The sequence below is a fragment of the Hypomesus nipponensis genome, chromosome 17 (assembly GCF_054491055.1).
Source record: "Hypomesus nipponensis isolate SF chromosome 17, ASM5449105v1, whole genome shotgun sequence".
Lineage (NCBI taxonomy): Eukaryota > Metazoa > Chordata > Actinopteri > Osmeriformes > Osmeridae > Hypomesus > Hypomesus nipponensis.
Window position 1 is genome coordinate 18862298 of NC_140377.1, and position 24670 is coordinate 18886967.

At 41.6% G+C, this 24670-nt stretch overlaps 2 protein-coding genes across 2 annotated transcripts in view; one reads left to right on the top strand and one right to left on the bottom strand.

Moving 5' to 3' along the window:
- The window catches only part of LOC146253848 (uncharacterized), a 29923-nt gene continuing 5253 nt past the window's right edge, over positions 1-24670 (bottom strand). Inside the window, 4 exon segments of the mRNA XM_084676638.1 lie at positions 1-728; positions 20452-20961; positions 20964-21800; positions 21803-22986. Coding sequence (XP_084532764.1) covers positions 1-728; positions 20452-20961; positions 20964-21800; positions 21803-22986 — 3259 coding nt within the window.
- On the top strand, positions 12171-16169 carry LOC146253849 (uncharacterized). Its single transcript, XM_084676753.1, has 2 exons — positions 12171-13316; positions 15825-16169. The coding sequence occupies exons 1-2, from the start codon at positions 12300-12302 to the stop codon at positions 15996-15998; spliced, it is 1191 nt and encodes a 396-aa protein (XP_084532879.1). The 5' UTR covers positions 12171-12299; the 3' UTR covers positions 15999-16169.

Genomic DNA, 24670 nt, shown 5'->3' on the forward strand with positions numbered 1-24670 from the left:
TTAAATCTTCTCTCCAGTGTGGGACATGCGGTGACGTCTGAGATTGCTAGCATTGTTAAAGGTTTTACCACAGAGGTCACAGTTGTAGGGCTTCTCTCCTGTGTGGATTCTGTGGTGAGCTGTGAAACTGCTTGCATGGCTAAAAGTTTTACCACAGAGGTCACAACTGTAGGGCTTCTCTCCTGTGTGGATTCTGCGGTGAGCTGTAAATTCCCCAGTCTGTTTAAAGGTTTTACCACACAGGTCACAGCTGTGGGGCTTCTCTCCAGTGTGGATTCTGCGGTGAACTCTGAAACTGAAAGCCTGTCTAAAGGTTTTATCACAGAGGTCACAGTTGTAGGGCTTCTCTCCAGTGTGAATCCTGCTATGAGCTCTGAAATGTTCAGCCCGGCTGAAGGTTTTACCACAGAGGTCACAGCTGTAGGGCTTCTCTCCAGTGTGGATCCTGCTATGAGATTTGAAATTGTCAGCCCGGCTAAAGGTTTTACCACAGAGATCACAGCTGTAGGGCTTTTCTTCAGTGTGGATTCTGCAGTGAGCTGTTAAATGCCCAGCCTGGCTAAAGGTTTTATTACAGAGGTCACAGCTGTAGGGCTTCTCTCCAGTGTGGATCCTGCTATGAGCTCTGAAAGTATGAGCCCGGCTAAAGGTTTTACCACAGAGGTCACAGGTGTAGGGCTTCTCTCCAGTGTGGATCCTCTTGTGCATCTTGAGGCTACTGGATGAGGAAAGGCTCTTCCCGCATGTATCACAGTGATGTGTCTCCATAACTCAGCTCCGTCTTTGTTCTCTATCTGGTCTCTCTGGATCCTGTATCTAGTCACTGGATGCTTGTTTGTCTCTGGTTGATCCTCTGTCTGGTTTCTGCTGTTTCTGGTTGTCTCTCTCTGTAGTCTCTCTGGTTGAGTGCCTGCAATCTCTTCGATTGAGTATCTTTGATCTCTCTGGAGCCTTAAGGAGTCTTTTCTGTCTTGTCTCCGCCCATGGTCAAGTATGATTGGCCATTAGGAGATCTGCAACTTCACATATAAATAACATTTTGTCTGTCATAATGGGCCACTTTGCATATGTAATGTTGATCACTTGGTAAGAGGTGTATGTTTCTAAGGTTTAGAAACAAAAAGAAACAAAAAGCACCGTGACAAAAACGTATTTGGAATCCAACTAATCTTTATAGTAATTTGGTTTTCTTCAAAATTATAGGCTGCATGATTAGACATGGTAAAAAAGAGACACATGTTCGTTTTACAGCGCAAATAAAACCACAGAGACAACTTCATTTATCTTTTTCATCCTTCATATTTACTGATCATTGATCTGTTGGTCTATGAAGATTCACATTAAATGTTCCAATAAAGGTGAAAACATTTTGTGAACACAAAGTCTAGGTTTGCGAAAGTCTTATTTATAAAAGGAATATTACGTTTCTTACGTTTATCATTCAGTAAGAGAGGACCTCTCTCCAAAACCAGACGCCAACACACCCAGGCTGGGCTATTTTCGCATTCACCAACTAGTATGAAGATTGACTCACAAAAATACTGCTCATTGTCAGATTTTTACTCACTGGAAAAAAACAACATGTCACTGGGTTCTGTCTATGAAGCTGGATTAACGAAGGTAAAGTCATACCCTTCAGAAGGTGAGTCAGGCTTCTCTGTGTGAATGTAAATTCAACATGAAGATAGATAACATGACAATTTCATGTTTTGGTATACATGCCTCTGATGCCAACACAATACCCCTCCTCTGGAACATTTTAAATTGATGCGACGGGACGTATTTCACTGCACTTTGTGAGAACGATATATTCCACTCGACATGTGTGTGTTGCGTGCATTACCACTGTCTACCACTAGATGGAAGAGGTAGCCTGTGCTGCACCACTCGGTACTTGATCAAGACAGCCACAGACTATTTCGTTTCTGGTCTGATGCTACACTCATTAGTCCTTTTATCGTGATCAGTCCGCGACTTAATTTGTGATTATGCAACAGATACTGTAGCCCTACATGTAAGTAAGTAAGTAAGACTTTATTTATATAGCACATTTCATACAGGAATTGCAGCTCAAGGTGCTTTTCATAAAATCAACAAAAAGAATAATACAAGTGATAAAAGTAATAGATCTAAAACATCTAAAACAAACCAGACTAGCCGCACTCTCTCTGCGGTCTCTCGAATCCGTCTTGGATCCGAGCTGCCTCGTGCAGTTTCCAAACATATAACAACCCAGACAAGCCGCACTCTATCTGCGGAGTAAAATTATAATAAAAATAGTAACTACAGAATAACAAAATACAATAACTCAACAAAAATGGATAAAATGGTTTAAAGCTGTCTTTTAAAAATGTCTAGCGTATTTGCTTCTCTGATATTTATGGGTAATTTATTCCATAGTTTTGGGGCGTAATTGGCAAAGGCAGCATCACCAATCTTCTTATGGCTGCTTCCGGCGACCTCTAAGGCCTGCATTTGATGATCGCAGTGTTCTAGCTGGTGTGTAGTTTATAAGAGAGTTAGCAATGTAGCTAGGTCCTTGTCCGTGTAGAGCTTTGTATGTGAGGAATAGGACCTTAAAGTCAATTCTGAATGTAACAGGGAGCCAGTGTAAAGTAACTAGGACAGGAGTAATGTGTTCTCTCCTTTTAGTTTTGGTTAATAATCTAGCTGCAGAATTTTTGAATGAGCTGTAGTCTTTCAGTGTTTTTTTGGGGAAGACCAGCGAAAAGTGCGTTACAGTAGTCCAGCCGGCTGGATATAAAAGCATGAATTAACTTCTCTGCATCATTTTGGTCTATGAATGGTCGTACCTTTGCTATATTCCTCAGGTGAAAGAATGCAGTTTTGGTCCCTTTATTTATGTGAGAGTGAAATTCAAATCTGAGTCCAGGATTACACCGAGACTTGTCAACTCTGGTTTAAGCCAGGGGGTTAAACTTCCTAGATTCTTAGTAAGCATCTCTCTTTTGGATTTGGGGCCACATAGTAGGACTTCAGTTTTGTCTTCATTTAATTTAAGAAAGTTATCATTCATCCATTTGTTTATTGCCAACAGGCAGCTGGTAATGGTATTGATGGCCGTTGCATCGTTGGGTTCAGTGGATATATATAGTTGAGTGTCGTCCGCATAGCTATGGAAATTCATGTTATGTTCTCTGATTATGTCACCAAGTGGTAGCATATAAAGAGAGAAAAGTAATGGACCCCAGCAGCTTCCTTGAGCAACCCCCTAGCAGTTCTCATGTTTCTTAGACCTATGGTCTCCTAAACTAACATAAAAATTCCTTCCTGTGATATATGATTTCATCCAGTTCAATACACTATCCGTGAACCCAATAAGCTTTTCCAGTCTATTGATTAGGATGTTGTGATCAATGGTATCAAATGCTGCACTGAGATCTAAAAGGATAAGGATAGAGACTTTATTTGCATCAGAGTTTAGTCTGAGGTCGCTAATTATTTTGGTGAGAGCAGTTTCAGTACTGTGATTTTTCCTGAAACCTGACTGCGAGACTTCCAGAATGTTATTTTCTTCAAGAAAATAATTTAGTTGGACTGAAACTATCTTTTCCAGTACTTTACTAATAAATGGAAGGTTTGATATTGGTCTGTAATTTGCAAGTAGACTGTTATCCAATTTGGGTTTCTTTAATAGGGGCTTTACAACAGCTGTTTTGAAGGCATCTGGGAAGACGCCAGTTCTAAGGGATGTGTTTATAATCTCTAGCACCGGACCTGAGACACTATCAAACACTCGCTTAAAGAATGTTGTGGGTATAGGATCAATATCTGAGGTTGTGGAGTTAGATTCACTGAAAATGTTTGAAAGTTCACTAAGTGTGATACAGGTAAATGTGCTCATGGTTTTGTTGCAGAATCTACTGATGTCAGTTTCGACCCCACTATTACTAGTACTAGCTCTGATCAAAGTTATTTTGTTCTTGAAGAACAAAGCAAGCTCTTCACATTTAACTGCTGAGGATGGCGGGGGGGTAGGGACAGTGTTTAGCAGCTGGTCAATGGTGGAGAAAAGAACTTGGAGTTTCTGGCATTTTCTGTAATAATGTTGGAAAAATATTCTCTCCTCGCTAGACAGATGGTTTTGTTGTAGGTGGTTAGTGTATCTTTATAGATATTGTAGTGGATAGTGATCTTTGTTTTCCTCCATTTTCTCTCTGCTGCACAGCATTTTCTTTTCGTTTCACTAACATTTTTATTTCTCAGCCATGGGGAGGTTCTGCTTGTGGACTGAATTTTTGTTTTTCAGTGGTGCAACAGAGTCTAACACAGATAATAGTGCATCATTGAGGTTTTCTACCATTTCATTCAGAGAGCAATCATGATTAGTTGGTTCATACAGAGCAAATTGTTAATCATAGCTGTATCGTCTAAATATCCTCTTTGGACTAAGAATTCTTTTGTGGTTTTTGTTGGGATAATTTCCACATTAAAAAGTATACAGTGATGGTCTGAGAGGGGTAGATCAGTTATTGAGATATTATTGATATTTAGTCCAGTTGTTATCACTAGATCTAGTGTGTTTCCGTGCCGGTGTGTTGGGTCTGTTATGTGTTGAGTTAGATTGAGACTGTCTAGGAGATTTAAGAGCTCAATAGTTCTTGGGTCGGCTTTTTTATTTACTTGGATATTTAAGTCTCTGTTTAAAACTAATTTGTCATATCTAGTGACACATAGTGATAATAGTTCAGAGAATTCTTGTATGAATATTGGCGAGTGCTTGGGTGGCCGATACATAATGACAAAAAGTATTGATTCGGTTTTTAGCTCTATAGCAAGATATTCATATGAGGTGAATTCACCTAGCTCAGTGATTTTGAACAATAGTTCAGAGGAGAAGATAGCTGCGACTCCTCCACCTTTTTTGGATTTCCTAGAAACTTGGTGGAAGCTGTAATCTGGCGGACATGCTTCTATCAAAGTTGCTGTTGCCGTGTCGTTGTTTAGCCAGGTTTCTGTTAAACAGAAGCAGTCTAATTTGTTTTCTTTGACCAGATCATTAACTAGAAATGTTTTGTTATTTAGTGATCTAACATTTAGAAGGGCCAGTTTCATCTGTGGGGTATTAACAGATAAAACAGGGGTTGATAAATCTGTTTGAAGAATATGGATAGTTCTGTGACTTCTAACACTAGTTTCAGGTTTGTAACCATGCATTTTACCATGCCATTTTCTGTTTGTGATGATGACCGGTATGTCTAATGAAATAGCATGGTGGCTGTCCTAGCGTAGCTTTTCATTGGGAAAGTCTATGTCACTGAGCTGTTCCATCATAAGGGAATTCCTCTGGGGGGTGCAGATCAGTGCAGGGCCCATGTCCTTGCAGGAGGCTGTTTGAACGTTCTGTTCTGTTCCATGGGAGGTTGTTTGGAATGTGTCAGTCATCTTAGACACAACAGGGATAGGGGGAGCAACTTGATTTGTGGTCAGGAGCACGTGACTGATGTTTGCTGTTAGTAGTTGAGATCCTCTACAGTTTGGGTGGAGTCCGTCAGCTTGAAAACGGTCTGCACAGTTCCAGAACACATTGAAATTATCGATAAATCTCAGTTTGTGTGCCAGACAGACAGATGCCAACCATGTGTTGAAAGATAGTAGTAGACTGAAGGCTTCTTTTCCTCTTCGAAAGCATGCATTTGGTCCACTGATGAATACATCTTGATATCTGTTGAGTGTGTTCAGTAGCTGGGTGAAATGTTTTTTAAGTATTATGTTTGTTTATGTTTGTACCTCTGACGATAATTCCTCGACAGATATGTTGCTAAGACAAATATTTTCTGTCTTTGCCAGTTTAACATGTGCTGTCATGGCATCTCCAATCAAGATAGTGGCCTTATGTGGTGTTGTGTTTGCATTTCTAACGTTTGCCTTATTTGTAGCTGTGGAGCCAGTTCTTATCTTATTTGGGTTAACAATGATAGGTCCTTTTGCCAGACCAAGGTTAGCCACTGTGTCAATGCTAGCAATAGATTCTATAGTGCTACCAGCGTTAGCTCCTCTAAGAGCTGATGGGCTGTGGATAGTCTTAGCATACCTTGGATCTTTATAATCCTGTGAAATTGTTGTCTGATTAGACTTGATAGGGGGTCGAACAGCGCCCCGAAAGCTGGTTCCAAGGGTGGCTCATTAGCCGGTAGCTTAGCCTCCGGGCTAGGTAGCATGGAATCTATAAAGGGGGGGAGGGTTCTGACTCTTAACTCCAGTTCAACTATCCTCTGAGTAAGTTGTTTGCAGTCGTTGCAAGCCATAGTTCTACAGGGAACACGCTTTACCTTGCTTGCCTGTGGTCAGTCTGGGAGAGCATCCCAAAATACTTCTGTTCTCCTTGGGCTTCAGTCCCTCAGGTTGTTCCTTTTTGTGGTTGTAGTTAATTCACTTGATTTTGAATAATATCATCGAAAACTATCTAAATTACTGAAACTTCAGACCATTTCTCCGTGAAGCCAAGCAGGGAAGCAAGCAGGGAAGGTCAGGGGGAGGAGAGGGAAAGAAAATTTGACTGCCTTTGTTGAGAGCAAGATAAAGACCTAGGCCTACTCTCTGACAACTCATTCAGAATGTATTCTGTGCTGTGAATTATATTCATAGGCAACACTCACACACCAATTTATATTATAAGTCTACATTGTGATCCTCGCATGTGTGCGCCAGCCGCCAGACTGTTATGTAAATCAGACTTTCGAGGTAAAGGGTCAACAACAATATGGATAATCAATAGCTTATTTTCTTGGCAGGACTGCGCTGTCTCACAAAATGTAACTAGACCTACAATGATTTTAACAAAATAATTACAGTCATTCAATGCATTCTGTGTGAAAGCAATGCAAAAAGTATCCACAGACTTGTGTTACAGTTTTTCACAATTGTTAACACACACAAAAAGCAAACATTTGTCACAATTTTCACAAACGTAACTTCATGTAATAATTGATCGACCCAATTTGGCACTACTTCACCCTCCATCAAGCTAAAACACACAAATATTCAGATCTCTAAACACTCAGGTCTGGTGAGCAATTTGCGATCTGGACTGCAGCATAAAAAGGGCCTTGAGGCTCTGTTTTGTTTGGTGAACAATGGAGACCTTAGAACAAATCAACAACCAGAGAAGGAGAGAGGTAAGAGTGAGAAGAGGAAGAGGACGACAAAGAAGAGGACAAGGAAGAGGAGGGAGAGGATAACAAGGAGGAGGAGGATAATGAGGAGGATAAGGAGGAGGAAGAGGAGGACGACAAAAAAAGGGAGGAGGAGGAAGATGAGTAGAAGGAGGAAAAAGGGCCACCGTGGCTGACCATGTGCTCAACCAAGGTTTGAGCATGAGGGAGGCACACTCTCTCACACTCTCTCACACACTCTCTCACACACTCTCTCACACACTCTCTCACACACTCTCTCACACTCTCTCACACACTCTCTCACACTCTCTCACACACTCTCACTCTCTCTCACACTCTCTCACACTCTCTCTCTCACACTCTCACACTCTCTCACACTCTCACTCTCTCACACACTCTCACTCTCTCTCACACTCTCTCACACTCTCACACACTCTCTCACACTCTCTCACACACTCTCACACACTCTCTCACACTCTCTCACACACACTCTCTCACACTCTCTCACACTCTCTCTCTCACACTCTCTCACACTCTCTCTCACACACTCTCTCACACACTCTCTCACACTCTCTCACACTCTCTCACACTCTCTCACACACTCTCTCACACACACTCTCTCACACACTCTCTCTTTCACACTCTCTCACACTCTCTCACACACTCTCTCTCTCACACTCTCTCACACTCTCTCACACTCTCTCTCTCACACTCTCTCACACTCTCTCACACACTCTCTCACACACACTCTCTCACACACACTCTCTCACACTCTCTCACACTCTCTCACACTCTCTCTCTCACACTCTCACACACTCTCTCACACACTCTCTCACACTCTCTCACTCTCTCACACACTCTCTCACACACTCTCTCACCGACTATTATACTCTCTATTATACTCACTCTCACTCTCTATTATATCTTCAATAAATAGTGTGTGTTGGGGATGCTTAGACACAGCTCTAATGCTATTGTTTTGCATCATGCATCATCATGGGGTGACCCTGATAGCTGGAGAGGGCCAGCTCCTCAGCAGGAGTGAAGTCCTGTGGAGGAGGGCCCCCTCCAGTTTTCTTCACGTCACTTTTGTTCCTGTTGGCTGCAAGCAATTTCATTGTTCTATAGGCCCTTTGTATACCAATATCCTACAAAAGGGACTGACTCAGACAATTCAGCCTTGTACTTATTGGCCTTAAAATATGTGTAAGTATTGCCTACTGCTACTTACCGGTTTGAATGATGTTCTTATATTTGCTAATATTACAGCAATACAAGTTTAACGTTATGGAATGCACAAGTGTAATTATGGTCACATATTGTGCCTGGGGCAGTGATATCAGTAAGTCATGTAACTTACACATTAACAGCGTCTGTAATTTTCTGCCAGCTTTCTCTCCTTAACCTGGCAGCAGCTACAGTATTAATGTTTGCCTGCATGATATGTTTGTGTTTGATACGTAACGCTTGCATAATTATTGTCTGCTCCTCCTGCGTGAAATGTGCTCTTGTTTTGTCCATGTTTGCGATTGGACATACGATGCAAACCCCGCCCCTTTATGTGAACGCGGAAGTCTCTAGATTGGAAAGATCTGGGTTGAGTTCGGACGGATCGGCCCTGCCCAGACCCTGTCTGGGGCCCAAATGTACGAGGGTCTGGTTAGGACCAGGCTAGCTGTGCAGTATAGACCTGCCAAAATCCCAGAACACAGGGTATGACCAGCAATCAGACTTGTCTCTTACCAGCCCATCCATCACATAAACTCAGACATCCCAAGTCTCCCGGAAGTTCCGGGAGTCTCCCGCATTTCAATAGCGGCTCCCTGACGCCCGCAAAATAAAACAGCTTCAATCAGTAAGAAATTTAAATTGATTTATATTGATATCGTCAGCTGTATTTCCAGTGATCTGGTGAGAATAATCATATTGTAGCCTTTTTACCGTTCTGGTGCCACCTGGTGTTTCAAATGTGCAACTGTAGTTTATCAGATACGTAAAGCGAAGTGTCCTTAGCTCTACGTTTAGCGTTAAACGTTTATTTTGAGTCCTAATTTATTTAAAGATCAAACCTCTGTTGCCGTTCCAACAGTTGAAGGTAAGTACGAGCATTATAAGCGGTGCTTTTGACGTTGTATCAAAGATTTGCAACTTTGAGCTTGTTTTTAAACTCATTTCGGTGGTAACTTGCTAACTCTAGCTTTACTTCGATTGTGTTGTCAGCTAGATTCACTGTTTGTCATTATTAATGGTGAATTATCATTGGTGATATGTTAGTTAGGGTGACCAGACGTCCTCTTTTACCCGGAATCCCTTTGAGACCTAAAAAATGCGTCCGGCAGGGATTCCAAAATAATCCGGGATTTTGCCTCGTCGGATATTTGTGTTCCTCTGGGTCTTTCACAAACAAACTAGTTATTACGTCCTTACACGTTTTTGAAAGGGTATCTCCCTTACTTTCCACCTTCTTCAAGAAGTTCTTGCGCGAGCTCTGTCTGTAGAGAGAACTGTCATTGGTCAACCGCCTTCTCAGTGTTGCCAGATCATTTTGAGCTTTGTATGATACCATTTCCAATCTGGCAACGATGTGAGAACCTTGCCGCCTTCATTATCATTGCTGCTTGAATATATGAGGAGCAGGGCCGCGTTTGTGCAATGGGCAGGAGGGGCTGCTGCCCCGGGCCCCGGCCACTAGGGGGCTCCGGCACGGGAGATAAAACAAAAAAACAACAATTTCTTCTTTTTTTTCATGCATTTATGTGTTATAGGGTTAAATGTGTTAAATTACATAACCAGCACACAGCTGTGAATGTGAATAGTGTCCAGTATTAGGGTTGATGATAACAGCAACACCGTGAACCCAACCACAACCTATCCACAACATTTGCAGTCATGTGACACTTGGGCATCCAGGAGACCCCCCCCCCCCTCCCGGTTCCTCTCTTTCCCTCCTGCAGACCTCCTCCCAGCTCATCTTCGACTGTCTCCGAGTCGCAACGGTGCAAACTCCAGCTGCCTTTGCAGCACAATGCTCTGGTGAGCGCACCCCAACTTCGTAACGAGTCTCCGTTGTTGACAATAATAAGCCAATTCAGGGCTCAACAGTGCAACTATTTGACTCGCATATACCCCTAAAATTTGATGTATCTGTTTTACTTAAGATATAGAAAAGTATCGATAGTGGTATCGATAAAGACTCGAATCGTTAAGCAGTCTCAAAAATGATATCGATATCGATACAAATTAACGATACCCATCCCTAGCTAGGGGTGCGTGTTACAATGTATTACAATCAGTGGCGATTTCTTTAAGACTGCAAGGGAAGCTCAGCTTCCCCTGCAATTGAAACACGTTCATATTGAAGACGAGTTCTTTCAGAATCAGCTACATATATTAGCAGCTCGACGGACTGATTTCCTTCTCATACATTCCCGTAGCGTCACAGTGCATTTCCCTGTTGAAGCTCAGCTTCCATGGACTTCAATGTGGCTGCTCTGAACAGTTTTTTTCAGTGCTTCGAAACTATACGGTCATTGGATGAATGCTGAGATTTGTCCCGCCTCGGACGCTCAGCGTCTCTGGGGGTGAATGGAGGAGTGGGCTGGCCTGGACGCTGGGCTTCTGCGTGATGATTAGAGGGTCTGTCGAAAGACTGCATCTCCTTTTGATTTACAATAATTTTGTACTACAAAAAGTCACAGAAGGTATTCAAGCTCAGTCCCATCGCGGATTTTGCAACTGTAGTTGAAGGACAAACTGCAGCAACCTATTTTTTGCTTCTTTGCATGGCGAAATTGCACACCACGTTCCTTGTTTCAGTTTAACTTCATTTCCACATTTCCTCCTTGATTAATATTGTTTTGTTAGATTGTTCGTTCATTCATTAATTCATTCATTAGGCTAGGCTTGGTGTAAGGGTGAACTAGCCAGTGAACTAGCCAAATAAATAAAACATTTTTAGGATGTAGGCTGAAAATTAGCTTCCCCTCTTTGAAAGACCAGCAGCCGCCACTGAAATTACAATGTATCACATACGGATATTTTTGGGTCGGCTTCTGCCCCGGGCCCCAGATGTCCTTAACCTGGCCCTGATGAGGAGGACTGAAACAATTCTTAATTTTCTTTTTTTAATATGGCCATATAAAGAATGTATTATTTAGAATTGTGTATTTGTTATTATTATTGCTTTAATATATGGACAAGACACATTAAATACATTAAACAACCACTGAAAGCCACAGAGGCACCGTTGAGTAATGAAAATCATTCTGTGATTTATTTTTCATGTTGTAACTATCCGTTTTTAAATAGCAAATGAGACAAACAAAAATTATATTAATATTATTGGATTCAAAACTTTTCAATTCCAATCCAAAGACCTTTATTGTTAATTTACATGTAATGCCTATTGCAGACATCCCAACCTGCAGAGACTCATTTCAGGGAGGTGGCTTCTCCCGGAACTTCTGGGAGACTTGGGATGTCTGCTTATTGTGTATTAAATAAAGGTAGGGAAGGCAATGTTGTTGAGAAGCACTTATTGTCATATTTGCCCAAAAGTAACTTCATGTGTTCATAGCAACCACTAAAAAAGAGGTTTGACAGTAATATGTAATCATTCCAACATCTGTGGGCGTGGCAATACTGTAATAAGAACGGCCAATCATTAAGGGGTACCCTGACTATTGATTGGACGGGCAACCTGTCTGTCTACCTACCAGCGCACACTCTGCCCAGAGAATGTCTAATATAGCTTTAATATATCCTTAAACAGACTCTGCTCTGCCCCTCCACTCAATGCTCGTTACTGTCGTTTTGTGGGAGTTGCTTTAAGGGGAGGAGGTGGGATATGTCGGTTGGAATTTTGTCAAAAATAAGCTAAAATAGCTAGCTTCGCGCAACTTGCTTACCCTGCCATTAACTAGGAACTGTTTCTTCCAGATCCCTTACTGGCCAATCATACTTGATCATGGGCGAAGACTAGACAGAGGAGGCTCCAGAGAGACTACAGAGACTCAACCAGAGAGACTACAGCGAGAGGCTCAACCAGAGAGAGACTCAACCAGAAACACCAGTAACCACACAGAGAATCAACCAGAGAGACACAAGCTTCCAGAGACTAGATACAGGATCCAGATAGACAGAGAAGAAAGAGAGAATAGAGTTATGGACACACATCACTGTGACACATGTGGGAAGAGCCTTTCCTCATCCAGTAGCCTCAGGAAGCACATGAGGATCCACACTGGAGAGAAGCCCTACAGCTGTGACCTCTGTGGTAAAACCTTTAGCCAGGCTGACACTTTCAGAGCTCATAGCAGGATCCACACTGGAGAGAAGCCGTACAGCTGTGACTTATGTGGTAAAACCTTTAGCCGTGCTAGCAGTTACACAGATCACCGCAGGATCCACACTGGAGAAAAGCCCTACTGCTGTGATCTCTGTGGTAAAACCTTTCGACTGACTGGGGATTTAACAGTTCATCGCAGAATCCACACAGGAGAGAAGCCCTACAACTGTGACCTCTGTGGTAAAACCTTTAGCCAGGCTTGCCAATTGAGAACTCACTGCAGGATCCACACAGGAGAGAAGCCCTACAGCTGTGACCTCTGTTGTCAAACCTTTAGCCGGGCTGGCCATTTCAGAGCTCATTGCAGGATCCACACTGGAGAGAGGCCCTACAGCTGTGATCTCTGTGGTAAAACCTTTAGACTGACTGGGGATTTAACAGTTCACCGCAGAGTCCACACAGGAGAGAAGCCCTACAGCTGTGACCTCTGTGATAAAAGCTTTAGGCAGGCTGGCCATTTCAGAGCTCATAGCAGGATCCACACTGGAAAGAGGCCCTACATCTGTGACTTCTGTGGTAAAACCTTTAGCCGGGCAGACCATTTCAGAGCTCATAGCAGGATCCACACTGGAGAGAAGCCCTTCAGCTGTGACCTCTGTGGTAAAACCTTTAGCCAGGCTAGCGGTTTCACAGCTCACTGCAGGGTCCACACTGAAGAAAAGCCCTACAGCTGTGACCTCTGTGGTAAAACCTTTAAACGGGCTGACAATTTCAGAGCTCATAGCAGAATTCACACTGGAGAGAAGCCCTATAGCTGTGACCTCTGTGGTAAAACCTTTAGACGGACTTCTGATTTAAAAGTTCACCGCAGGACCCACACAGTAGAGAAGATTTAAGCAGCCCACACTGACTATTTCTATCAAACAAATGACCTAAGAGTTTCTTGCACATCTATGATAGATAAACCAAGGGGGTGAAGTTGTCCCAGCAGTCACCACCTGAGAGAACCTCTGTATGAGCCACAGCTGGAAGAACTACTGGCACGCACCTACTAGGACAGCACATGCAGAAGATCAATAACAAGAACAGGCAAGAAGTGTACAACATATTGTTGTTTACCTTATTATAGCGTTTATAGTTTCATGATCATGTTTTTATTGCTTATCTAATTAAAGTCTTCATTTTGACACCATACTTTCAGAATGAAGTTCCTCTATGGATACAATGAAATATTTTTTTTTGTTAACTTTGGACACTGAAGTGTTGAGATACACAACTCATGAATGGTTCTCTCTTTTAGAGAGAATATTGGAAAATTGCTGCATGTGTTTAACACAAAATTTAGCCTAGATACCGCGGGTCCAAAAACGGTACATTTTGATCTTTTATTTTGAAAGCGCGACAAAGATGAAGATGGGTCGATATGTCCCCCAAATGTCAAAGTCAATCCTACGCCTTTGCTGCAAACAATACACAGAGCCTGTTCATTTATTAGACATTCTCTGCAATACAGGTGTTGTACCGAAATCCGTGACCTATCGAAAATAGTTTAGCAGAACTGGCAAGCAACAATAAAGAATTACAATTGGTTTTGCATGTGTGTTCGTACTGAAATCACAAAACTCTTAAAGTTTTTCACAATTGTTAACAAACGTTTCTCAAAACAATAACGGCTTTCTCAAAACTGTATGCACAAAACTGAAAACCTCACAGAGATGACTCTTTGCAATCAAATCTCTTACCTGTTCACAAAATGCAACTCGTGTTCTCAGTTGGTACACACAGCCATATTTGACAGTGACACACACATACCATTAATAACAATACACACAAGCATTTGCTGCACACTTCGAAGCATTCACAGCACACAGTAGTGCAAAATTCTAAAAACACAATTCTAATAATGGAACACACCATATCAATGATCCGCTGGAAGTCAGATTTAGATAGCGATCTGGCGGCTGGCGCACACCTTCGAGGATCACAATGTAGACTTACAATATAAATTGGTGTGTGAGTGTTGCCTATGAATATAATTCACAGCACACAATACATTCTTAATGAGTTGTCTGAGTGTAGGCCTACATGAGTATCTGTTGCATAATCACACATTAAGTCGCGGACTGATCACAATAAAAGGACTAATGAGTGTAGCATCAGACCAGAAACGAAATAGTCTGTGGCTGCCTTGATCTAGTACCGAGTGGTGCAGCACAGGCTACCTCTCCCATCTAGTGGTAATGCATGCAACCACACTCCCATGTGACGAGTGGAATAAATCGTTTTCACAAAGTGCAGGGATACACTAGCCTGGTCCTTCATTTGTACAGAAGCAAAATCCAAATTGAGCGGAAGTACGTAGTAGGGCAGAGCCAGGCTAGGGATACAAGTCCAGTCGCATCAATTAAAAATGTTCCAGAAGAGGGGTTTTGTGTTGGCATCAGAGGCATGTATACCAAAACATGAAATTGTTATGGTATCATTCTTCATGTTGAATTTACATTCACACAGATAACCGTCTGTGTAACCTCACCGTCTGAAGGGTGTGACTTTACCTTCGTCCATCCAGCTTCATAGACAGAACCCAGTGACATGTTTATTTTCGTTGAGTAAAAATCTGAGAATGGGCAGTATTTTTGTGAGTCAATCTTCATAATAGTTGGTAAATGCGAAAATAGCCCAGCTTGTGTGTGTTGGCGTCTGGTTTTGGAGAGAGGCCATCTCTTACTGGATGATGAATGTCAGAACCTGAAGGTTCCTTTCATAAATAAGGCTTTCGCAAACCTAGACTTTTTGTTCACAAGAAATGTTCACCTTTATTGGAACATTTCATATGAATCATCTTAGACCAACAGATTAATGATCAGTAAATATGCAGGATGAAAATGAAAATGAAGATAATGGAATACATAGAATACAAACACAGATTGATTTGTCTCTGTGGTTTTATTTGCCCTGTAAAACAAAACGTGTCTCTTTTTTTACCATGTCTAGTCATATAGCCTATTATTTTGAAGAAAACCAAATTACTATAAAGAGAAGTTATGAAGTTGTGTCACAGTGTTTTGTGTTTCTCCAGTGAAAATAAACCTGAGAAACATAAACCTCTCACCAAATTATCAACATTACATATGCAAAGGGCTATGCAAAGAAAAAAATATATATATATGTGAAAGCTGATGATCTTCTACTGGCCAATCATACTCAATCATGGGCGGAGACTGGACCGAGAAGACTCCTTAAGGCTCTAGAGAGACAACAAAGGCTCAACCAGAGAGAGACTCAACCAGAAACAGCAGTAACCAGACACAGGATCAACCAGAGAGAAACAAGCTTCCAGTGACTAGATACAGGATCCAGAGAGACCAGACAGAGAAGAAAGAGAGAGCTGAGTTATGGAGACACATCACTGTGACACATGTGGGAAGAGCCTTTCTTCAACCGGTAACCTCAAGAAGCACATGAGGATCCACACGGGTGAGAAGCCTTACAGCTGTGACCTCTGTGATAAAACCTTTAGCCGGGCAGACCATTTCAGAGCTCATAGCAGGATCCACACCGGAGAGAAGATTTAAGCAGCCCACACTGTTTATTTATATCAAACAAATGACCCATTGAGAAGGCACCACCTGAGAGAACTTCTTTAAGATCTTTTTGGAAGAACTACTGGCCTGCACCTAATTGGACAGCACATGCAGAAGATCAATAACCAGAACAAGCAAGACAGGCAGGAATTATACTTTTAAAAATACTGTTGTTTACTATTTATAGTTTGATGATCGTGTTGTAATGCTTATCTAATTAAAGTCTTCATTTTGACACCATACTTTGAGTCAGTTTCCTATATGGATACAATGTTGTACAATATAATATCATTTTATGTCAAGTTTCGCAATAGAAGTGTTGAGATACACAACTCATACATTCTCTCTAAAATAGAATCATTGAGTTTTACAGCTGTGACACTTGGGAGCACTGAACTCCCAAGGTCTCTTTTATATTTATTCCATTTTTTTCTCAAATGTCCTTGTCTTCCTTTTTTGAGGGTTTTTGGTTGGTTGAGGGGTAGTTCTACGGCGTATGCGAAGCCCTCTGTGACATTGCTCGTAAAAAGGGCTATACAACAGCAACACGACCTGGTGAGGGTCATGCAGGTTGTTCTTGAAACTGTATCTATAATTTCAGGAATACATTACTTTGTAGTTCTGATGAACACCGATCATTGTGTCAATACTGAAGGATTGTTAGGATTTGACCATTAGCACCCTTAAGCTTTGGAAAGACATGTCTGAGGGCATAACATTATATTTAATTCAATGTACGTCCCGCTAAATACACCAGATAGTGCACATAGAAAGTACAGCAGAAGATCAAGAATCAGAACAAGCAACACAGGCAAGAATTATACTTTTTTATTCATTGTTGTTTACTATTTTGGTGTTTAGCTGTAGTTTCATGATCGTGTTTTTTTGATGATCTAAAATAAAGTCTTCATTTTGATACCGTACACTCAGAGTCAAGTTCCTCTATGGATACAATGTTTTAATATAACTTTTTGTTAAGTTTAACCTTTTTTATTTACATATCAGATATTTTGAAAAGTATACAACTGGGGTAGGAGACTTTGCCATCTATGAAAGTCCAAAACAAATACATTAACTTGGAAAAATCTATTTACAATGCGGTTTTCAAACACTCTCCATTTTATTTAACTGAATTAAAGTAGTTGGTGCATCTAATTGGAAAGTTATCTAAATATCATTATTACACCACAATACCTCTCACGCAATGATCAACATTACTTATGTAAAGTGGCCCATTTTGACAGACAATAGATGTCATTTATATGTGAAAGTTGCAGATTTCCTACTGGCCAATCATACTTGATCATGGGGGGGAGACTAGACAGGGAAGACTCCTAAAAGCTCCAGAAAGACTACAGACACTTAACCAGAAAGACTGCAGAGACTCAACAAGAGAGACTACAGGGAGGGTGTCAGGCCTGTAATGAGAAGGTTGCCGGATCGATTCCCCGTCATGCCAAATGTGCCTCTTGAGGCTACTGGATGAGGAAAGGCTCTTCCCACATGTGTCACAGTGATGTGTCTCCATAACTCAGCTCTCTCTTTGTTCTCTGTCTTGTCTTTCTGGATCCCGTATCATGTCTCTGGAAGCTTTTTTCTCTCTGGTTGATCCTCTGTCTGGTTACTGCTGTTTCTGGTTGAGCCTCTCTCTGGTTAAGTCTCTCTCTAGTGTCTACTGTTGAGTCTCTGTAGTCTCTCTGGTTGAGTTTCTGTATTCTCTCTGGAGCCTTAAGGAGTCTTCACTGTCTCCGCCCATGATCGAGTATGATTGGCCAGTAGGAGATCTGCACCTTTCATATATAAATAACATATTTTGTGTGTCATAGTGGGCCACTTTGCATATGTAATGTTGATCATTTGGTGAGAGGTGTATGTTTCTCATGTTTATTTTTTACTGGAGAAACACAAAACACTGTGACAAAACTTATTTGGCATATAGGCTACAACTCCTCTTTACAGTTTTTACAATCGCTATGACACTTTTTTCAATACCTTAACAAGTTTCCTAAACTCTTGACACAGTTAGCACAACATCCACCTGTGTTGGCTATACAATTAACGCATTTATTGTTTCTTTGACACAAAATGGATTGAGTAAACACAAATTTAAAATGCTTGAACTTCTTTTACAAACAAGTTCAACCAAGACCAAAACAATCGAATTTTAGGGACTAATTTACCAATGCTTTCACACTATATGTCAGAACAGATAAAATGCAATAAAAGAAACAAAATGCATGCATTTACACAACCTATAATCTATATAATGTAAGACCTGGCACATATACGTAAAAGAATGCAGTTTCTGTAATTCCATCTGATGTGAGTGTTTTTATGCCATTGTGCTATGATTGACTAAAATTGACTAAACTGTGTTAGTGTTTGGTAGACATGGTGATATGTATAGTGTATTTTTGTGTTATGACATTTAGTGTTTGAGTTTAGTTTACGATGTGTGATTTTGAGCATGAAATTAACTGTTATGCCAATTGTGTGTGGTAGGTGTGTTGGTGCGTTAAGAGTTTAGAAAACTCGTTTAAAGTATTGAAAAAACTGTCATAGCGATTGTAAAAAACTGTATAAGTCTACATTGTGATCCTGCAGGTGTGCATCAGCCGCCAGACCGTTATGTAAATCTGACTTTTGAGGTAAAGGGTCCAAAAACTATTGCTGGCAGGACTATGCTGTCTCACAAAATGTGACTATAATGATTTTAACAAAATAAAGTGCAGTCACACAATGTATTCTGTGTTAAAGCAATGAAAAAAGTATCCACAGTTTAGTCCACAGACTTGTGTTAAGTGTGTGCTAAGAGTTTTGGGATTTCAATACGAACAAATGTGCTAAACCAATTGTAGGCCTAATTCTTTGTTGTTGCTTGCTACACTGTTTTGCTAATCTGTTTTCGAAAGGTCACCGATTTTGGCCTGTAACACCTGTATTGTTTGCAGTCTCTGGCAAGGGCAGATAACACGGGTCATTTCACTTTATTTTCAATTTGACCAAAGACCGCGAGCCTATGTTTTATTCTCCATCATTCAATGTATTTTTCCTATACATAAATTAACCAGGTTATCATTGCAAATTATAATGACCATTCGAGATATGTATTCCTTTTATGAGGAGGTGGCAGGACCTCATAACTATCGCTGATATTACCTATTGTCCAGTGTCTCTGGTTCGATCACTCACGACACTAGCATAACGGGGCTGAAGGGGTGCATTGACGCTGAACAAACATGATGGGTACATTTTTGGGGGGCAAGTCTTGCCTCATAACATGATTCACAGCTGGGACACTCAATGGTTCTCTACAAGGGCGTAGGATTTACTTTGACATTGGGGGTACATATTGACTCAAAATCTTCTTTGTCGCGCTTTCAAAATAACAGTTAAAAAAGACCGTTTTTGTCACAGCGGTCTAGGCTAATATTTTGGTGGGACACATGCAGCATTTTCCAATATTGAGGGGGACACGTCCCCCCCCTGTTCCCTACGCCAATGGTTCTCTAAAAAGAGAGAACCATAAAAGAGAGAAACATTAATGAGTTGTGTATCTCAACACTTCAGTTGCTGTAACAAATAATTATATTACATTGTACAACATTGTATCCATAGAGGAACTTGACTCAAAAAAATATGATCATAACACTATAAATACTGTAAGAGTAAACAACAATACAAATAAAGTATAAGTCTTTCCTGTCATGCTTGTTCTGGCTATTGATCTTCTGCTGTACTTTCTATGTGCACTATCTGGTGTATTTAGCATGATGTCCAGTGAGTTAAATATAATGTCCTCAGACAGGTCTTTCCAAAGCATAGGGGTGGTAATGGTAAAATCCTCAAAAATCCTTTAGTATTGACACAAATATTTTAACATAAGTTTTGACATAAGTATTTTATTCCTTAAAGTACAGACACAGTTTCAAGAATTATTAAAACAACAACAAACCAACCAATATTACTCAACAAATGGGTGAAACACACAGACACTCTAAAGGGCTGCAGAGATAAACAGAGGTCAACCAGAAATTGATATTGAGCATGATGGGTTTCTTATGAAAATACAAATGTGTGCTTCAAAACTGAAAGGTGTCAGCCAGTGTTTACCAAGTGTCTACCCAGTCTGACACAGCTTCCCCTCCATTGTTTCAGGGGTAGAGTATCTTCCCTGTGTTCGGTCATGTTGGACTGTAGATCTGGTGTTACTGCATGTGCTGTCCTAGTAGGTGCAGGCCAGTAGTTCTTCCAGCTGTGGGTCATACAGAAGTTCTCGCAGGTGGTGACTGCTGGGACAACTTCACCCCCTTGTTTTTTCTATCATAGATTTGCAAGAAAGTCTTCAATATGTTATTTGTTTGACATAAATAGTCAGTGTGTGCTGCTTAGATCTCATCTTCTGTGTGGGTCCTGCAGTGAGCTCTGAAATGGCCATTCTGTCTAAAGGTTTTACCACAGAGGTCACAGCTGTAGGGCTTCTCTCCAGTGTGGATTCTGTGGTGATTTGTGAAACTGCTAGCATGCCTAAAGGTTTTGCCACAGAGGTCACAGCTGTAGGGCTTCTCTCCAGTGTGGATTCTGCGGTGGTCTGTGAAACTGTTAGCATGCCTAAAGGTTTTGCCACAGAGGTCCCAGCTGTAGGACTTCTCTCCAGTGTGGATTCTGCAGTGAGCTGTGAAACCGCTAGCCTGCCTAAAGGTTTTACCACAGAGGTCACTGCTGTAGGGCTTCTCTCCTGTGTGGATCCTGCTATGAACTCTGAAACAGTCAGCCCGGCTGAAGGTTTTACCACAGAGTTCACAGGTGTAGGGCTTCTCTCCTGTGTGGATCCTGCTATGAACTCTGAAACAGTCAGCCCGGCTGAAGGTTTTACCACAGAGTTCACAGGTGTAGGGCTTCTCTCCAGTGTGGATCCTGCTATGAACTCTGAAATGGTCAGCCCGGCTAAAGTTTTACCACAGAGGTCACAGCTGTAGGGCTTCTCTCCAGTGTGAATCCTGCTGTGAGCTTTCAATTTCCCAGTCATTCTAAAGGTTTTACCACAGATGTCACAGCTGTAGGGCTTCTCTCCAGTGTGGATCCTGCAGTGATCTTTGTAATCGCAAGCACGACTAAAGGTTTTACCACAGAGGTCACAGCTGTAGGGCTTCTCTCCTGTGTGGATTCTGCGGTGAACTGTCAATTCCCCAGTCTGTGTAAAGGTTTTACCACAGAGGTCACAGCTGAAGGGCTTCTCTCCTGTGTGGATTCTGCAGTGAACTGTCAATTCCCTAGTCTGTGTAAAGGTTTTACCACAGAGGTCACAGCTGTAGGGCTTCTCTCCAGTGTGGATTCTGTGGTGATTTGTGAAACTGCTAGCATGCCTAAAGGTTTTGCCACAGAGGTCACAGCTGTAGGGCTTCTCTCCAGTGTGGATTCTGCGGTGGTCTGTGAAACTGTTAGCATGCCTAAAGGTTTTGCCACAGAGGTCCCAGCTGTAGGACTTCTCTCCAGTGTGGATTCTGCAGTGAGCTGTGAAACCGCTAGCCTGCCTAAAGGTTTTACCACAGAGGTCACTGCTGTAGGGCTTCTCTCCTGTGTGGATCCTGCTATGAACTCTGAAACAGTCAGCCCGGCTGAAGGTTTTACCACAGAGTTCACAGGTGTAGGGCTTCTCTCCTGTGTGGATCCTGCTATGAACTCTGAAACAGTCAGCCCGGCTGAAGGTTTTACCACAGAGTTCACAGGTGTAGGGCTTCTCTCCAGTGTGGATCCTGCTATGAACTCTGAAATGGTCAGCCCGGCTAAAGTTTTACCAAAGAGGTCACAGCTGTAGGGCTTCTCTCCAGTGTGAATCCTGCTGTGAGCTTTCAATTTCCCAGTCATTCTAAAGGTTTTACCACAGATGTCACAGCTGTAGGGCTTCTCTCCAGTGTGGATCCTGCAGTGATCTTTGTAATCGCAAGCACGACTAAAGGTTTTACCACAGAGGTCACAGCTGTAGGGCTTCTCTCCTGTGTGGATTCTGCGGTGAACTGTCAATTCCCCAGTCTGTGTAAAGGTTTTACCACAGAGGTCACAGCTGAAGGGCTTCTCTCCTGTGTGGATTCTGCAGTGAACTGTCAATTCCCTAGTCTGTGTAAAGGTTTTACCACAGAGGTCACAGCTGTAGGGTTTCTCTCCAGTGTGGATCCTGCGGTGAACTGTGAAACTGCCAGCATTGCTAAAGGTTTTACCACAGAGGTCACAGCTGTAGGGCTTCTTTCCAGTGTGGATTCTTATGTGAGCTCTGAAAGTGTTAGCATGGCTAAAGGTTTTACCACAACGGTCACAGATGTAGGGCTTCTCTCCAGTGTGGGTCCTGCTATGTGCTCTGAAAGTGTCAGCCCGGCTAAAGGTTTTACCACAGAGGTCACATCTGTAGGGCTTCTCTCCAGTGTGGATCCTGCTGTGAGCTCTGAAAGTGTTAGCATGGCTAAAAGTGTTACCACGACGGTCACAGCTGTAGGGCTTCTCTCCTGTGTGGATTCTGCGGTGAACTGTCAATTCCCCAGTCTGTCTAAAGGTTTTACCACAGAGGTCACAGCTGTAGGGCTTCTCTCCAGTATGGATTCTGCTGTGGACTGTGTAATTGCTAGCATGGCTAAAAGTTTTACCACAGAGGTCACAGCTGTAGGGCTTCTCTCCAGTATGGATTCTGCTGTGGACTGTGTAATTGCTAGCATGGCTAAAAGTTTTACCACAGGGGTCACTGCTGTAGGGCTTCTCTCCAGTATGGATCCTGCTATGAGCTCTAAAATTGCAAGCCTGGTTAAAGGTTTTACCACAGAGGTCACAGCTGTAGGGCTTCTCTCCAGTGTGGATCCTGCTATGAGCTCTAAAATTGCAAGCCTGGTTAAAGGTTTTACCACAGAGGTCACAGCTGTAGGGCTTCTCTCCAGTGTGGATCCTCATGTGCTTCTTGAGGTTACCGGTTGAAGAAAGGCTCTTCCCACATGTGTCACAGTGATGTGTCTCCATAACTCAGCTCTCTCTTTGTTCTCTCTCTGGCTCTCTGGATCCTGTATCTAGTCTCTGGAAGCTTGTTTCTCTCTGGTTGATCCTCCGTCTGGTTAGTGCTTTTTCCTCTTGAGTCTCTCCTTGTAGTCTCTCTGGTTGAGTCTCCGTAGTCTCTCTGTTTGAGTGTCTGTTTTCTCTCTGGAGCCTTTAAGGAGTCTTCTCTCTCTAGTCTCCGCCCCTGATCGAGTTTGATTGGCTAGTAGGAGATCTGCATTTGTCACATATAAATTACACATGTTGTCTGGCATAATGGGTCACTTTGCATATGTAATGTCGATCATGTGGTGAGAGGTGTATGTTTATCAGGTTTATTTTTACTGGAGAAACACAAAACACTGTGACAAAACTTATTTGGCTTACAACTCTTTATACTAATTTGCTTTTCTTCAAAATAATACAAACCTATCTGATTAATTACTACACAATAGGCATTACATGTAAATTTACAATAAAAGGACCTTGGATTGGAAATTGCTCATTTTTCTAATTAAAAAATGGAAATAGAATATTCCTCTCACAAATACACGCAACCACTTACGCACACACACAAACAACACTCTTGTACAATGTCACAATCATTTGATAATATTCCATCTGCAGATGTTATGTACAGCAGATTCTCAACAAATTCAACATGTATTACTTAATCATCTAAAGTTACTTTAACACTGAACAGTTGGTGTCTCTGCATAAAAATGGTTTCCTTTTTGAGCATCTACAGAAAATCGACAGCGGATATTTTAAATGTGACTATTATTATTCCATGTCACCTCACTCCCCCTGCTTTGTCGGACATGAACATGTTGTACCCACCAAATGCTCTTTTAAAATATTTTCTTTTACTATCTTAATGTGGGTATAGTACTTAACTCAGTATCATCAATTCATAATTATGAAGAGATTTATGTATTAGTTGCTATGCTGTTTTCATTTGAGATAGTAAGAACCGTTACCCACAGGGCTGTGCTCAGTAAGTTATTTAGCTTCAGTCATCTCACCGATTAATGAATATTGTTTCAGTTGTTCACCCATCTTTAAAAAAAGAAATCCTCCTTATTAATCCCCATACTGTTTCATACATGTCTGAGTCTCCAGACCTATGACACACAACATATGTAAATACACATAATTCAGTACACTCTGTAATATGCTACATAGTATGGAGTAAGACTGAAATTGCTTTTGTCTTTAAATATTTTCCTGTAGGTTTTAGCATTATTTTCTGTTGTATTTAAATAAGTTTGAACTGTCGAAAGTACAGGATTATATTTGACTGTAAATGTCAAAAGTATTTATTTAGGTAGTAATTATTGTGGTGAACGTATGTCATTTCTTGACAAGAGAAATCAAGTATAATGTTAGTTGACTGACAATGTTTGACTTGACTAGGCTGTGGATGAGAAAAATGAAAACATTCACATAATATGTGAAAGACTATTAGAGATCACAGGTGGATATAATAACCGCAATTGCCTGTGAAGGTTTATCTAACCCATATCCTGTTTCTTGGGGCTTTCCCTCAGAGCAGCAGAGTAACAGCTGGACTAGAGCATTCTAGTGTCACTGGTATGTAGTCTGTACTTGGTTCACTCACTCAGATGATCTCTCAACTTGACTAACAT

Coding starts and splice junctions, on each gene's coding strand:
- LOC146253849 (XM_084676753.1), top strand. CDS start 12,300: ATGGACACACATCACTGTGACACATGTGGGAAGAGCCTTTCCTCATCC. Junction 13,317..15,824: donor CCCACACAGTAGAGAAGATT/TAAGCAGCCCAC, acceptor TGAGTTATGGAG/ACACATCACTGTGACACATG.